The sequence below is a fragment of the Clinocottus analis genome, unplaced genomic scaffold (assembly GCF_023055335.1).
Source record: "Clinocottus analis isolate CAN_PGR_092001 unplaced genomic scaffold, fCliAna1.0.p SCAF_2, whole genome shotgun sequence".
NCBI classification, from domain to species: Eukaryota; Metazoa; Chordata; class Actinopteri; order Perciformes; family Cottidae; genus Clinocottus; species Clinocottus analis.
The window spans coordinates 614,837-630,210 of record NW_027175931.1 but is presented as its reverse complement, the minus strand read 5'-3'; the positions used below and the strand labels follow the sequence as shown (position 1 = coordinate 630,210).

At 51.7% G+C, this 15,374-nt stretch overlaps 2 protein-coding genes across 4 annotated transcripts in view; one reads left to right on the top strand and one right to left on the bottom strand.

Annotated features, from left to right (window-relative positions):
• Positions 1-57: 57 nt before the first annotated feature.
• On the bottom strand, positions 58-1,635 carry wdr74 (WD repeat domain 74). The gene is made up of 2 exons (XM_068584891.1): positions 992-1,635; positions 58-776 (listed from the first exon to the last, which is right to left on the bottom strand). Exons 1-2 carry the CDS (start codon positions 1,598-1,600, stop codon positions 252-254), a joined length of 1,134 nt encoding a protein of 377 aa, XP_068440992.1. The 5' UTR covers positions 1,601-1,635; the 3' UTR covers positions 58-251.
• Positions 1,636-3,278: 1,643 nt separating this feature from the next.
• LOC137790544 (protein IWS1 homolog) overlaps positions 3,279-15,374 on the top strand; it is a 12,435-nt gene continuing 339 nt past the window's right edge. The window contains exons 1-16 of one of the 3 annotated variants that reach the window (XM_068584881.1): positions 3,279-3,457; positions 4,043-4,125; positions 4,397-5,039; positions 5,139-5,195; positions 5,344-5,560; positions 5,861-5,918; positions 6,425-6,522; positions 7,142-7,292; positions 7,379-7,461; positions 7,619-7,748; positions 7,825-7,942; positions 8,021-8,132; positions 9,830-9,943; positions 11,147-11,203; positions 11,278-11,389; positions 14,585-15,374. The exon at positions 14,585-15,374 is cut by the window's right edge and continues 339 nt beyond it. In XM_068584881.1, the coding sequence (XP_068440982.1) occupies positions 3,415-3,457; positions 4,043-4,125; positions 4,397-5,039; positions 5,139-5,195; positions 5,344-5,560; positions 5,861-5,918; positions 6,425-6,522; positions 7,142-7,292; positions 7,379-7,461; positions 7,619-7,748; positions 7,825-7,942; positions 8,021-8,132; positions 9,830-9,943; positions 11,147-11,203; positions 11,278-11,389; positions 14,585-14,713 (2,205 nt within the window). In that variant the 5' untranslated portion in view covers positions 3,279-3,414 and the 3' untranslated portion in view covers positions 14,714-15,374. Of the gene's footprint in view, positions 3,458-4,042; positions 4,126-4,396; positions 5,040-5,138; positions 5,196-5,343; positions 5,561-5,860; positions 5,919-6,424; positions 6,523-7,141; positions 7,293-7,378; positions 7,462-7,618; positions 7,749-7,824; positions 7,943-8,020; positions 8,133-9,829; positions 9,944-11,146; positions 11,204-11,277; positions 11,390-12,071; positions 13,804-14,584 lie in introns of those variants that run through there. The other 2 variants (XM_068584882.1, XM_068584883.1) reach the window with 2 other exon arrangements.

Genomic DNA, 15,374 nt, shown 5'->3' with positions numbered 1-15,374 from the left:
TGGTGATGAAGCAGAGAACAAACCAACGACAACATTTAATCCAGTTTATATTTCGGCTAATCTTCACCTAAATTAAAATACAAAAGCAGACTTTGCGTTAAAAATTTATTTTACATCGAAAACAACTTCAGACTTGTGTTGTAATGAAGACCCTGAACACGTCTGTAGAGCGGATTGTTCTCCTCAAGCTCTGATCGGTCACGTGTTTCTGTCTGAAATGTCCCACACTCTGACCAGTCCTTAAACGCCCCTCAGTCCTTCACCTTCTTCCTCTTCTTCTGCAGCTCCTCCCCCTCCTCTGTTGTTGTTTTCCTCTTGGTCTTCTCCTCCACGCGCTCCATGCTCTCCCACACTTCGTCTTCCTCCTCGTCTTCCTCCTTCACCCCGGCCTCCCCCTCCCCCTCCTCCCCCGTGGCCTCCAGGTCCCTGGTGGCCAGCAGGATGCAGTTGAGCCTGGACTTGAGGTAGACCTTGTGCTGCAGCTCTCGGCCCTCCAGGCTGTGGATCCTCAGGAAGCGGTCCAGGCCGCAGGACGCCACGGCGGGCCGGGTGGCGTGGCACTGCAGCGCGCGCACGCCGCCCGACAAACCCTTCAGCACGCCACGCACCGCCGCCTTGCCGCCGCGCAGGTCCAGCACCGCCACCTGGCCCTGCGTGTTGCCCACCACCACCGTGCCGCCGCCGGCCGGCAGGGCCAGCGCCGTGAGCGGGTACTCGCCGAACTCCACCTCCATCACTGGCCGGCGCTGGGGGGAGGCGGGGTCAAACACGTGCACCTGGGGGAAGAGGGGGGGGCGGGGTTACAACCATGCAGGAAACTAGAATGGTGGTGCGTTCAGGGTCTTCTGTTAGGAACTCTGATTATGTTGAATCAAGTATGCTTTATATTGACAATATGAAATACAATAAAGATACAATGTGTGTATTCATTATGTATTTATTGTGTGTTTTTGTGTATATATAATGACGTCACACGCGACTAAACACGCACCTGGTGGTATCCCGTGCACGTGACCACTTTGTCGGAGTCCGGCAGGAACGCCATGTCTCTGACCCAATGCGGCCTCCGTAGGTCCAGCCAGTCGTCGCGCAGGTTCTTGGCGGTGAACACGGGGCTCGCGGGCCGCTGCAGGTCCCAGACCTTCAGCCCGGTCTCCTTGCCGCCGGTGGCCACTTTGTTCCGGTGAACCGGACTCTGCCGCATCCGGGCCGCGTCGGGGCCCGCGCTCAGCTCCGTGACGTGCGCGCCGCTGTCCTCGCGCCACACGCGCAGCGTCCCGCGCTCCGTGCACGTGACCAGCGCGCCGCCGTCCAGCGCTGCCAGCCCCGCGAAGCAGCCGTCCGCGGGGTCCCCGCAGGAGCGGGTCTCCGTGAAGACCCCCTTCTCGGTGCTGAAGGTCTTCACGGTCCCGTCCACGCAGCCCACCAGCAGCTCGCTCTCGTGCGCGTCCCCCCAGCACAGCGCGCGCACCTCCTGGTCGCGGCTCAAGTGGCTCGTGTTGCAGAAGTTGAAGGCCTGCTTCCGGGCCAGGCTGACCCCCTTCAGGATGCCGGTCTCCGAGCCGAGCCACACGGAGCACAGCCGGCTGGACTCCCCCATGTTCTAGCGGGTCCTGGTCCGTAAACACGCGTGTGTCTCTGTGTCGCGCGTTGACGACGTCACCGGAAGCCGTCAGAGCGTCTTTATATATTTATTGAACAAAAACTCGATAACACGATGGAACAAGTTTGTGTTTGTAGTAAAAAAAAAAATACAACATTAAAAATATTTATTAAAAATATTATAAAACATACAGAAAGTAAATTACAAAGCAAAACATACTGAGTGACGTCACCGGTAGGCGTCAGCGCGGTTTTATTTATTGTAAAAACTTTATTGAACAAAACAAAAACTTGAACAAGTTGAGGTGATTGTGTTTTTTGTGATACACAAAACACAAATATATAAATATTTGTATTTATAAATGTAAAAAATACCCAAAATAAAAAGAGTCTTTTTCATCATTGTGTCATGCCATTTATTACACATTCATCTGCACAGAAGGCTACATAGGTAATGACTTTCATTAATATTACCAGTATTGGTAATAGTATTGTGCAATCACCTGTATGTATGCAGTATGTGTCAATCACCTGTATCGTTTGAAGAAAACACAACTGGATCAAGGACTTGTCCAAGAAGTTGCCCGAGAAGAAGCCGTCTTCTCTCAGTTTGTCAAATATGTTCATCCAAAACTGGACACACTCACTTGGTAAGGTCAACCACCATCGCTCACTTCAATGGTTCCCAGTGCTTGAACCAAAGGTCACACCGTCTGTCTCAGCTTGGTTCTCTGGAAAATGCAAAAGTCTCTGCATTTAAGCTATTTTTCCATTTTCTGTTCCTAAATTAAGTCTGAGTCTGCATTGATCACAGCATCCATGAAGTAGCCAGCGATGATCTTTGGATCATTGTTTGTTTTGCAAGCTTCAAGCCATGTCATCTTTCTGAAAACCCATCAATGCATCCACTGAATTCCAAATGGATTAAGCTTGTCGTAGCCATCAATGTGCCAGACATAATTTGATAAACACGTCTTCGCAGTCAGCTTCTTGACCTCGGATCAACACCTTCACCATCCAATAACTTAAGCAACATTCTAGCTGTTTCTCTGTCAGTCACAATTCCATGTAAACAACACTTTTGGTGCATCCATCTGTAACCATGACACTGACCAGATGTTTCTAGTTGCTGTTCAATGATGTTGGCCCTCAGCCACATTGGTTTTATTCTTTCTACGCCAGAGCTGCTTCTTGCTTAAAATCCTTTCCAGGGTGCGTTTGTTTAGTTCCATCCTGTGTGAATGAGCAGCATTTGAAGTATTTCATCTGTTGTAAAGCCATGTCTTCAATGTACTCACAATCCATTTATATGTCAAATAGAGGGTAACCTATGTCAAAGGAGCTGATTCAGACTGTTGTGGTTTTGACCCAATATGTATGCATTCTTTTGTCAAATTATTATTATTATGATTTTTTATTAGTCATATATATTAAGTTTTGTGTCATCATTTTTTTTATTTGTCCTATTTTTTATTTTGGTAATTATTATATAATATATATTTGCATTTTGTGTCCTAATTATTATGTATTTGTTTTGGTCCTAATTTTATTTTTTTTGTATCGGAAATGGGCTTCCATAAATGTGTCACTTTTTTGTTGTAAATTGTAATGTTCGTGGTCAATAAAGTTTTTTTAACTTCACTTGCGCATGCGTATATGACGGAGGTTACGCCATTTTGGATCTCTTGGCTTTAGCGGCTCGCGAGCTGTTCTCTCTCTAAACGCATCGTTTCTCTGATTTGGGTGATTTTTCCCGCCTTGGCATTAAAGGATAAAGTACACAGAGAGCTGAAGCTTCCGGCCGTCTGCCCGATGGACGCAGAAGAAGAAGACTTCACTTCCGGAAGCCACTCAGGTAAAAAACACAACTCGTGCTTTGTTTCTCAACGAGCTAACGAGCTACATGCTAACAACATAATGTTGTGTACAACCTGATATCTTTTAGGTGTTTAATGCATTCCGAATTGAAAGACACATGTTAACAATACACACTATGTTGTGTTCTCTTTTTAAACATGTATACAAACGTGCGGTGTTTACTTGTGAACCTTAAAACGCACATTTCTCTCATGGAGTCCGGCGTAGAACATCCGGAGTTTCTGTGTTTAAAATACTGCTCCTCCCGGATGTCCGGTGTGAACACCCCGCTTCCGACCACAACACATAGGAAACGCGTCTAGTTTTAGCTTCACGCCGGTTCCCCAGGACAGAAGCTGTTAACTTCCGCATGGAGCCCGGTTGGTCCCTGTTGGAGACCCGGTTCTGCTCCAGGGTCGGGGCTCTGCAGGTCCTGCTGGCGCCTCCGGGTTCTCAGCCCATAACGTAAAACAAAGACCTCAGTCCGGCCCCAGAGGAACAAGAACCAGTCAGACCGGTTCCCCGCTGGCCTTCAGCTCTTCTCTGTAACGATGTCGTTGTTGTTGTTGTTGTTGTTCTGCAGACGACGGCGGCGGCACTCCGGTTCAGGACGAGCACCCTGCGTCAGACAGCGAGGAGGCCAGGAGCGCCGGACACAGATCTGAGGTGTGTGTGTGTGTGTGTGTGTGTGTGTGTGTGTGTGTGTGTGTGTGTGTGCTACTGAGGAACTGAAGAAGTCTTCAACCTGCAGTGACACTTTTTTTCTGAAGGGGTTGGAACCTGTGACTTAAACCGTTTGTACTTTACAGGGTTCTTACAGCCATGGCAAACATGGAAAGGTCTCGACATTTTAAAGTCGTGTGAATTCAGTTTAAAGTCGTGTGAGTCTGGTTTAAAGTCGTGTATGAACCTCTAAAGAGTCTGGTTTTCCTCGCAGGACGAGGGCAGTCAGGACGGAGACGCCCGGCGCTCCCCGGAGGCCGAGGGCTCCGACCATGAGGCGCCGGGAGGAGGAGGAGGAGGAGGAGCCGGCAGCGAGGAGGACGACAAGAGCGACGAGGAAGGCGAGGCTCGTCGCCACAGTGACGAGGAGGAGGAGGACACTCCGGTCAAACGCAGAGTGAGCGGCTCGGACGAAGACGAGGAGGAAGAGGAAGAAGAGGCGCCTGGCAAACACGCAGCGCGGCACCACGAGGAAGAGGAGGATGGGAGGTCGTCTCCCAAACGCCGCGGCAGCAGCTCGGACATGGAGGAGGGGGCGGGGCTTAAAGCCGGCAGCGACTCGGACAACGAGGACCTCAAACCCGCCGCCGCGTCTCAGCGGTCCAACGACAGTGACTCTGACACGGAGACGCCGGACAGACGCACGGCGCAGATAGACTCTGACGAGGAGGAGGAGGGGAAACAGAGGGAGGAAGAGGGAGGAGGAGGAGGAGGGAAGTGGAAGGCTGTGATGCAGTCTGACAGTGAGGAGGAAGAGGAGGCAGGGACGAGGAGGAAGGCTGCAGCAGGAAGTGATGGAGAGCAGACGGAGGAGAAGAAGAAGAAAGATGAGAGCGACGAGGAAGACGAGAAGCCAGGTGACCGAACTCAGACCAGCTCACTGTGTGTACCTGTTATTGTTAGTTCACTAATGTGTGTGTGTGTGTGTGTGTGTGTGTGTGTGTGTGTGTGTGTAGTGAAGAGGAAGAAGGCCATCCTGTCAGACAGTGAGGATGACGATGAGGAGAAACCCGGTGAGATGAAGGCACTTCCCTGACGGATAACTTCTCCTCTGATAGTTTGTATTCATTAAATGAAGTCATCTTGTTGTCCTCCCTCCTCTTCCTCCCTCCTCTTCTTCCCTCCTCTTCCTCCCTCCTCTTCCTCGTCCCGTGTCATCAGCGACGAAGAGGAGTCGCGCCGTGTCGGACGAGGAGAACTCTGACAGCGACGCGCCGCTCGGCCCGGACAAGACGCTGGCGGCCAAACTGAGAGAGCTGGGCTCTGACAGCGGCAGCGAGGAAGAGGACGAGAGGACGAAGAGCGCCGCCGCCGGGGACAAGGACGAGAAGACGCTGTTCGGCTCCGACAGCGAGGAAGAGGACGGAGACGAGGAAGAGTGAGTCTGCTCTCTGGTGGGCTCCAACAGCCACGCTGCTCAGGCTCTGTTGTTCTGTTGTTGTTTAGGTTCTATTGTTTAGGTTCTATTGTTGTTTAGGTTCTATTGTTTAGGTTCTATTGTTGTTTAGGTTCTATTGTTTAGGTTCTATTGTTGTTTAGGTTCTATTGTTTAGGTTCTATTGTTGTTTAGGTTCTATTGTTGTTTAGGTTCTATTGTTGTTTAGGTTCTATTGTTCTTAACGCTTCCCCCTGGTTTAAGTTTTATTGCCTGCGTGACCTTTGACCTCTCCGTCCTCAGGAAGATGATCGCAGACATTTTTGGAGAGTCTGGTGACGAAGGAGAAGAGGAGTTCACGGTGAGTTCCCTCTTAAGGACCTCCAGTCTCTTAAGGACCTCTAGTCTCTTAAGGACCTCTAGTCTCTTAAGGACCTCCAGTCTCTTAAGGACCTCCAGTCTCTTCAGGACCTCTAGTCTCTTCAGGACCTCTAGTCTCTTCAGGACCTCCAGTCTCTTCAGGACCTCTAGTCTCTTCAGGACCTCTAGTCTCTTCAGGACCTCCAGTCTCTTCAGGACCTCCAGTCTCTTCAGGACCTCCAGTCTCTTCAGGACCTCCAGTCTCTTAAGGACCTCTAGTCTCTTCAGGACCTCCAGTCCCTTCAGGACCTCCAGTCCCTTAAGGACCTCCAGTCCCTTAAGGACCTCTAGTCTCTTAAGGACCTCCAGTCTCTTAAGGACCTCTAGTCTCTTAAGGACCTCCAGTCTCTTAAGGACCTCTAGTCTCTTAAGGACCTCTAGTCTCTTAAGGACCTCCAGTCTCTGGCGTCCTGATGAAGACGAGTGGTGTTCTTCGTCCTCCTGCAGGGCTTCAACCAGGAGGACCTGGACGTGGACAAGAAGGAGGTGAAGGAGCAGCAGCAGGAGTCTGACTCTGATGAGGGCGTCGACCGCAGCGGCCAGGAGTGAGTCTGCAGCCCAGAGCCTCCTGGTGAACGTGTGAGCCTCCTGGTGAACGTGTGAATGTGTGAGCCTCCTGGAGGTGAACGTGTGAACGTGTGAGCCTCCTGGAGGTGAACGTGTGAACGTGTGAGCCTCCTGGAGGTGAACGTGTGAACGTGTGAGCCTCCTGGAGGTGAACGTGTGAACGTGTGAGCCTCCTGGAGGTGAACGTGTGAATGTGTGAGCCTCCTGGTGGTGAACGTGTGAGCCTCCTGGTGACTGTGTGAACGTGTGAGCCTCCTGGTGACTGTGTGAACGTGTGAGCCTCCTGGTGGTGAACGTGTGAACGTGTGAGCCTCCTGGTGACTGTGTGAACGTGTGAGCCTCCTGGTGACTGTGTGAACGTGTGAGCCTCCTGGTGGTGAACGTGTGAACGTGTGAGCCTCCTGGTGACTGTGTGAACGTGTGAGCCTCCTGGTGGTGACTGTGTGAACGTGTGAGCCTCCTGGTGACTGTGTGAACGTGTGAGCCTCCTGGTGACTGTGTGAACGTGTGAGCCTCCTGGTGACTGTGTGAACGTGTGAGCCTCCTGGTGGTGACTGTGTGAGCGTCAGCATGTGAACGTGTGAATCTCTGTCTCAGCACCAGCTACATGTCTGACTTTGACGTCATGCTGGCCCGGAGGAAAGCCATGAACGGCAGGAAGCGCCGGCACCGCGACGGCGGCACCTTCATCAGCGACGCCGACGACGTGGTCAGCGCCATGATCAGCAAGATGAACGAGGCCGCGGAGGTGCGACCCCCCCACACCCCGCCACAATAAAAGCCTCCGCTCGGCGGCTCCGCTCCCGCAGCGCTGACGGTGTTTTGCTTTGACAGGAGGACCGCACCATGAACAGCCAGAAGAAACCGGCGCTGAAGAAGCTCACGCTGCTGCCGCACGTCGTCACGCACCTCAAGAAGTAAGACCACGTTTCTGAGCGCTGGACTTCATATATTTAAATGTCTGTACCAGGGCGGGGCTACAAGGTGATTGACAGGTCTCCACCAGACCACAAAGCGGGGCGCGAGCACCTAAAACCAAACCTCTCGCTACCTCGTGGTGCTCTCTGCCCTCAGACAGGACCTGAAGGAGACGTTCATCGACAGCGGCGTGATGTCGGCCATCAAAGAGTGGATCAGCCCTCTTCCTGACAAGTCTCTGCCGGCCCTCAGGATCCGGGAGGAGCTGCTCAGGATCCTGCACGAGGTGAGTCCAGCGGCTGCTCGGCTCTTCGTTGGTTCTTCACCCGAGCGCTCGTCTCACCCGCGTGCTTCCTCCCCAGCTGCCCAGCGTCAGTCAGGAGACGCTGAAGCACAGCGGCATCGGGCGCTCCGTCATGTTCCTGTACAAGCACCCCAAGGAGTCCCGGTCCAACAAGGACCTGGCCCTCAAGCTCATCAGTGAGGACCCGCTCTGGTTGGCTTGTTTAATAGTGGTGGTGGTGATGATGATGATGATGATGATGATGTCGTCCTCAGACGAGTGGTCGCGGCCCATCTTCGGCTTGACCTCCAACTACAAGGGGATGACGAGGGAGGAGCGTCAGCAGAGAGACCTCGACCAGCAGATGCCCCAGAAGCAGCGGCTCAGGTACCACATCCTGATAAACCTCCTGACAAACTCCTTCACACACTTCACATCCTGATAAACCTCCTGACAAACTTCTTCAAACACTTCACATCCTGATAAACTTCTTCAAACACTTCACATCCTGATAAACCTCCTGACAAACTTCTTCACACACTTCACATCCTGATAAACCTCCTGACAAACTTCTTCACACACTTCACATCCTGATAAACCTCCTGACAAACTTCTTCACACACTTCACATCCTGATAAACCTCCTGACAAACTTCTTCACACACTTCACATCCTGATAAACTTCTTCATAAACGTCTCCTGTCAGTCGTCCACTCCGTCCAGTAGAGTTGGAGCAATAGAAGTGCAGAACCTTTAAGGGTTCCTTCCTCTTCAGTTTCATCCTGCAGAACATAAACGATGATCAATATGAAAGTTAAGTTCTCCGTTTTGTGTCCATCGTCCTCCTCGAACCGCGAGTGGAGCGTCCGCTCCGTGGGTTCGATACCGCCGCTCCCTGATCAGGGTTAAAGACCTCAGCGCCTGTAGTCAGTGCTCAGGGTTAACGACCTCAACGCCTGTAGTCAGTTCTCAGGGTTAACGACCTCAACGCCTGTAGTCAGTGCTCAGGGTTAAAGACCTCAGCGCCTGTAGTCAGCGCTCAGGGTTAAAGACCTCAACGCCTGTAGTCAGTGCTCAGGGTTAAAGACCTCAGCGCCTGTAGTCAGCGCTCAGGGTTAAAGACCTCAGCGCCTGTAGTCAGTGCTCAGGGTTAAAGACCAGCACGCCTGTAGTCAGCGCTCAGGGTTAAAGACCTCAGCGCCTGTAGTCAGCGCTCAGGGTTAACGACCTCAACGCCTGTAGTCAGTGCTCAGGGTTAACGACGTCAACGCCTGTAGTCAGTGCTCAGGGTTAACGACCTCAGCGCCTGTAGTCAGCGCTCAGGGTTAAAGACCAGCACGCCTGTAGTCAGCGCTCAGGGTTAACGACCTCAACGCCTGTAGTCAGCGCTCAGGGTTAACGACCTCAACGCCTGTAGTCAGTGCTCAGGGTTAAAGACCAGCACGCCTGTAGTCAGTGCTCAGGGTTAAAGACCTCAGCACCTGTAGTCAGCGCTCAGGGTTAAAGACCTCAACGCCTGTAGTCAGCGCTCAGGGTTAAAGACCTCAACGCCTGTAGTCAGCGCTCAGGGTTAAAGACCAGCACGCCTGTAGTCAGCGCTCAGGGTTAAAGACCAGCACGCCTGTAGTCAGCGCTCAGGGTTAAAGACCTCAGCGCCTGTAGTCAGCGCTCAGGGTTAAAGACCTCAGCGCCTGTAGTCAGTGCTCAGGGTTAACGACCTCAGCACCTGTAGTCAGCGCTCAGGGTTAAAGACCTCAGCGCCTGTAGTCAGCGCTCAGGGTTAAAGACCTCAGCGCCTGTAGTCAGCGCTCAGGGTTAAAGACCTCAGCGCCTGTAGTCAGTGCTCAGGGTTAACGACCTCAGCACCTGTAGTCAGTGCTCAGGGTTAAAGACCTCAGCACCTGTAGTCAGTGCTCAGGGTTAAAGACCTCAGCGCCTGTAGTCAGCGCTCAGGGTTAAAGACCTCAGCGCCTGTAGTCAGTGCTCAGGGTTAAAGACTTCAGCGCCTGTAGTCCCACAAGGATCCGTTCACAGGAGTCGGCTATCACACGATGTCTTGTTGCTTCTTCTAAACTCCACCTCCAGTGTTCCTCCTTTCTATCCTCTTCATCGCTCCTCTTCATCACCCCACCCCCCTCCCAGTCAGTCCCCGGCGGTGGAGAGGGCGGAGGAACCCGACGTCTTCTCTCCACCAATCAGGTTCAGAGCTGCATGGCTGTCAGAGTGAAGCACGGCTTTAACTGTTCTGGCTCCGCCCCCTTCTGTCCAGTCCCACGCTCTCATTGGCCACGGCTTTTACTGTTCTGGCTCCGCCCCCTTCTGTCCAGTCCCACGCTCTCATTGGCCACGGCTTTTACTGTTCTGGCTCCGCCCCCTTCTGTCCGACGCTCATTGGTCGGCCGGAGCTTCTGTTCTGAGAGTTAACGAGAGGAAGGGAGTACATTTTGAGATGCGTGTACTTTGTATCCTCTACATGTTGTACTTCTGTACTGCGTTTATGTGGCGGCTTCGTTCAGAATGAACACATGTAAACAACAACAACAACAATAAAGCAGCCTTTACAGTTAATCATATAAGTTAGTATTAACGAGTAAGTGTACTTCAGATACTAATACACTAACATTTTGAATGCAGGGCTCGAGTACTTCTCCACTGTGGTATTAGTACTGTGACAGAGTGAACTAACGCTGTGAGCTGGAGGATGCTAGTAACAGCATGGAGGCTCCGCCCACTGAGGAACCATGTGACTCACCTGTGTGTCTCTCTCTCTCTCTCTCTCTCTCTCTCTCTCTCTCTCTCTCTCTCTCTCTCTCTCTCTCTCTCTCTCTCTCTGTCTGTGTCTCTCTCTCTCTCTCTCTCTCTGTCTGTGTCTCTCTCTCTCTCTCTCTCTCTCTCTCTCTCTCTCTCTCTCTGTCTGTGTCTCTCTCTCTCTCTCTCTCTCTCTCTCTCTCTCTCTCTGTCTGTGTCTCTCTCTCTCTCTCTCTCTCTCTCTGTCTGTGTCTCTCTCTCTCTCTCTCTCTCTCTCTGTCTCTGTCTCTGTCTCTCTCTCTCTCTCTCTGTCTCTGTCTCTCTCTCTCTCTCTGTCTCTGTCTCTCTCTCTCTCTCTCTCTCTCTCTCTCTGTCTCTGTCTGTGTCTCTCTCTCTCTCTCTCTCTCTCTCTCTCTCTCTCTCTCTCTCTGTCTCTGTCTCTGTCTCTCTCTCTGTCTCTGTCTCTCTCTCTCTCTCTCTCTCTCTCTCTCTCTCTGTCTCTGTCTCTCTCTCTCTCTCTCTCTCTCTCTGTCTCTCTCTCTCTCTCTCTCTCTCTCTCTCTCTCTCTCTCTCTCTCTCTCTGTCTGTGTCTCTCTCTCTCTCTCTGTCTCTGTCTCTGTCTCTCTCTCTCTCTCTCTCTCTCTCTCTCTCCAGCTCTGGTGGTCAGACTCCTCGTAGAGATCTGGAGAAGCAGCTGACCGGAGAGGAAAAGTAAGCCTCTTGTTTTGGGTCCGGGTCCTCTGGTGACTGAATGTTCTAGATGTTCTAACCGAGTGGTTCCGCAGGGCGCTGAGACCCGGAGACCCCGGGTTCTGTGCCAGGGCCCGGGTACCGATGCCCTCCAACAAGGACTACGTGGTGCGACCCAAGTGGAACATCGAGATGGAGTCCAACAGGGTGAGTGACGGGGCCACTTGTCTTTTACTTTTATATTCATTTTTTAAAATTGATTTTTATATATATATATATATATATATATATATATATATATATATATTTATATATATATATTTTTTTTAATTTGTTTTTATTGTAATATTATTATATTTTATTTATTTGTCTAAATGGCCAAAAAGTAAAAACTAGTTTAATGAATCCTGATGTTTTAAAGAGAAGAACAGATTCTCTTTCTTGTTCCTTCCACTTCCTGTTATATCTTCTGTGTACAAAAACACACTTTCTGTAATACTACTGTAGTACCACAGAGTAGTGTGTCCGCTGTGCAGGCTGCTCGTTGCACTGAGGAGAAGCAGAAGCAGAGAATCTGGTCATTAAATAGATCCTGATTCCTCCTGGAAGTCTGGTTCTGCCGTGAGACAGGAAGTGGGGTAAAGCTGCGCTGTGATTGGTCCTCTGTAGAGCGGCCGTGAGACAGGAAGTGGGGTAAAGCTGCGCTGTGATTGGTCCTCTGTAGAGCGGCCGTGAGACAGGAAGTGGGGTAAAGCTGCGCTGTGATTGGTCCTCTGTAGAGCGGCCGTGAGACAGGAAGTGGGGTAAAGCTGCGCTGTGATTGGTCCTCTGTAGAGCGGCCGTGAGACAGGAAGTGGGGTAAAGCTGCGCTGTGATTGGTCCTCTGTAGAGCGGCTGTAAGAAAGGCCTCAGCCAGCTGGAGAAGCTCAAGCGCCGCATGGCCGACCGCAGGAGGGCCAGCCGGCCTCAGGGCGCCGTGAAGATCAGCATCGAGGGCAGCAACATGCCCCTGTAGTCCCGCTGCCGGCCTGCGGGGCAGTAAGTGCTTCTGCATGGCGTGTGGTGCTGTGAGGCGTCTGCAGGGCGCTTCCCCCCAGGAGACGCTCCGCCGGACGGAAACACGGCCGAGTGGAGCGTCTGTCTGCGGGGAACCGTCTTTGACAGAGAAGTGACTCACCTGAGACTCACCTGTGTTCAGTGGGACGTAACCCAACACCCTCCTGCGCTCTGATGAGTGACGCCTCCTGACTCAACGAAGCTCCCCTCCTGCCGGGGAGCTGAAGCTGTCACCACACACCAGCCTCCACGCACCAGAGCAGTGATTTAACGTCTCTGCTGCTGGTCTCCTGCTCCTCCACCTGACAGGTAGTCTGTGTTGTTGTGGGACTTTCATCTTTTAGAGGTTAGTTCAGATCCACCAAAGTCTCACAACAACACAAACGCACAACAACACACTAACACACGACCTGCTGGAGGTGCAGCAGCTCCGAGACCTTAAATCACTGTTTTTATGAATGGAGTCTGGTGCGTTTTTATGAACAGAGTTCACAGGTGACTGAAGGCTCTGACGTCACGGTGAAGATGCTCTGCTCCACCTGCTGCAGTGAAACTGTGTAGAAGTACCTCGAAACACCTGCTGCAGTGAAACTGTGTAGAAGTACCTCGAAACACCTGCTGCAGTGAAACTGTGTAGAAGTACCTCGAAACACCTGCTGCAGTGAAACTGTGTAGAAGTACCTCGAAACACCTGCTGCAGTGAAACTGTGTAGAAGTACCTCGAAACGCCTGCTGCAGTGAAACTGTGTAGAAGTACCTCGAAACGCCTGCTGCAGTGAAACTGTGTAGAAGTACCTCAAAACACCTGCTGCAGTGAAACTGTGTAGAAGTACCTCGAAACACCTGCTGCAGTGAAACTGTGTAGAAGTACCTCGAAACACCTGCTGCAGTGAAACTGTGTAGAAGTACCTCAAAACACCAGCTGCAGTAAAACTGTGTACAAGTACCTGGAAACCCTTCTAAACATCCTGAACGCTGGAGGAGAAGCTGCTCGTACTCACTGCTTTACTACCACTTTACATCTGTATGTACTCACAGCTAGTACTTCATCATGCACATACATTTACTACAGAGTACTTTAAACTACAGTTTATTCAGTTTGCAATTCCTTTAGACCACAAATATGTTTTATTTTATATACACACACACACACACACAGCGAGGTGATGTAACTGGAGGACGAGTGATGAAACTTTATCGACACGTTATGAATCAGAAGTGAACAGGATGTGTGAGACTCACCGGATCAATAGCAGCAGATCGACGGCTGCAGCTCGTCTGAGACGCTTCTTCAGTGTCTGGAGGCAGATTTGTGTCTTTATTGCGTCAGTAGACGTCTTGTTCGGGAGTAAATTATCTGACTGCAAATCCCAAATCAAAAGCCCAGTGAGCCGCCAATAGAAACTCCTCCTCACTCTGCAGCGCATGCCCCGCCCACTCCACCCACTCCTCCCACTCCACCCACTCCACCCACTCCACCCACTCCTCCCACTCCACCCACTCCACCCACTCCTCCCACTCCACCCACTCCACCCACTCCTCCCACTCCACCCACTCCTCCCACTCCACCCACTCCACCCACTCCACCCACTCCTCCCACTCCTCCCACTCCTCCCACTCCACCCACTCCTCCCACTCCTCCCACTCCTCCCACTCCACCCACTCCTCCCACTCCACCCACTCCTCCCACTCCACCCACTCCTCCCACTCCTCCCACTCCACCCACTCCTCCCACTCCACCCACTCCACCCACTCCTCCCACTCCTCCCACTCCACCCACTCCTCCCACTCCACCCACTCCACCCACTCCTCCCACTCCACCCACTCCTCCCACTCCACCCACTCCACCCACTCCTCCCACTCCACCCACTCCACCCACTCCTCCCACTCCTCCCACCACTCAACTGGTAACGTTTTATTTATCTGAGAGCGCAGGTTGTTGTTGTTGTTTAGAAGACTTTTTTTTTTTTTGCAGTTTTTTTAAAGTGTTTTTTAGCCTTTTTTCTTTTTTTCTTTTTAAAGCAGTTTTTTTTAGCAAAGATTTTGGCTCTGCAGGTCATTTACTTACAAACAATACATTTGCTCGCGTAATAAAGACAAGACGAGCGAGACGAGCGGGCGGATTCTAAATCGCCCAATTTCTTAATGGAGTCTGGTAGCATCGATGCTACGCTAGGCTAACGACCTAGCAGCGCCGTGATTTCAGCAGAATCGCAAAACAAACGAGATTTATTTTAAACATTTCATTTAAAGGTCGGGTTGAACAGTTCATCTTCATCACTCTTCCTCTTGATGTCCGTCTGTCACTCTAACGCCACTTCCTGTTTCCTGCTTCCTGTCCCGCAGCACGGCCCCATGAAGAAGGGCGTGACCCGCGTGGACAAACAGATGCGCCGCCTGTCAGACCTGCGGCGCCTCACCAAGCCGGGCCACGCCGTAAAGATCAGCGTGGAGGGGAACCGCATGCCGCTGTGATGCCGCCGTGACGCTGCCGTGACGCTGCCGTGACGCTGCCGTGATGCTGCCCGTGACGCTGCCGTGACGCCGCCGTGACGCCGCCGTGACGCCACCGTGACGCCGCCGTGACGCCACCGCTCTGCGCTACTTTAGTTTACTTTATTTTATTTTTGTATGTTTCCTTAGCGATCCATCCTCCTCCTCCTCTTGCTCAGGTCCAGCTCGGCCTTAAAGAGGTCAGAGGTCACTCTGATGTAAAGGGACGAGGTGAAGGGACACACATCTGATTTATGATTACTCGACAACAACACACAACTAAACAACACACAACAACAACAACAACAACACACAACTAAATAACAACACAACCCTGCGTGGCCTTCAGGTGCTGCAGGAGAACAGAGACTCTGGAGGGGTTCTCACTATTCTGCGCTCATGAAATCATAGTTGTGATTCTATTGAACATTATTTGGCAACAGAGCCGTCGCTCTGTTGCCGTCACGCCGCCGTGTGACTCAAGTGGCGTTAGCGCTAGTTAGCCACGTTAGCGCTAGTTAGCCACGTTAGCTATGGTTAGCCACGTTAGCGTTAGTTAGCCAGGTTAGCGTTAGCTCCTGATGTCGTTACTTGAACATCAGGAGAACCCTGAGAAGTCTTTCAGCAGCGACGTCCAACTGCA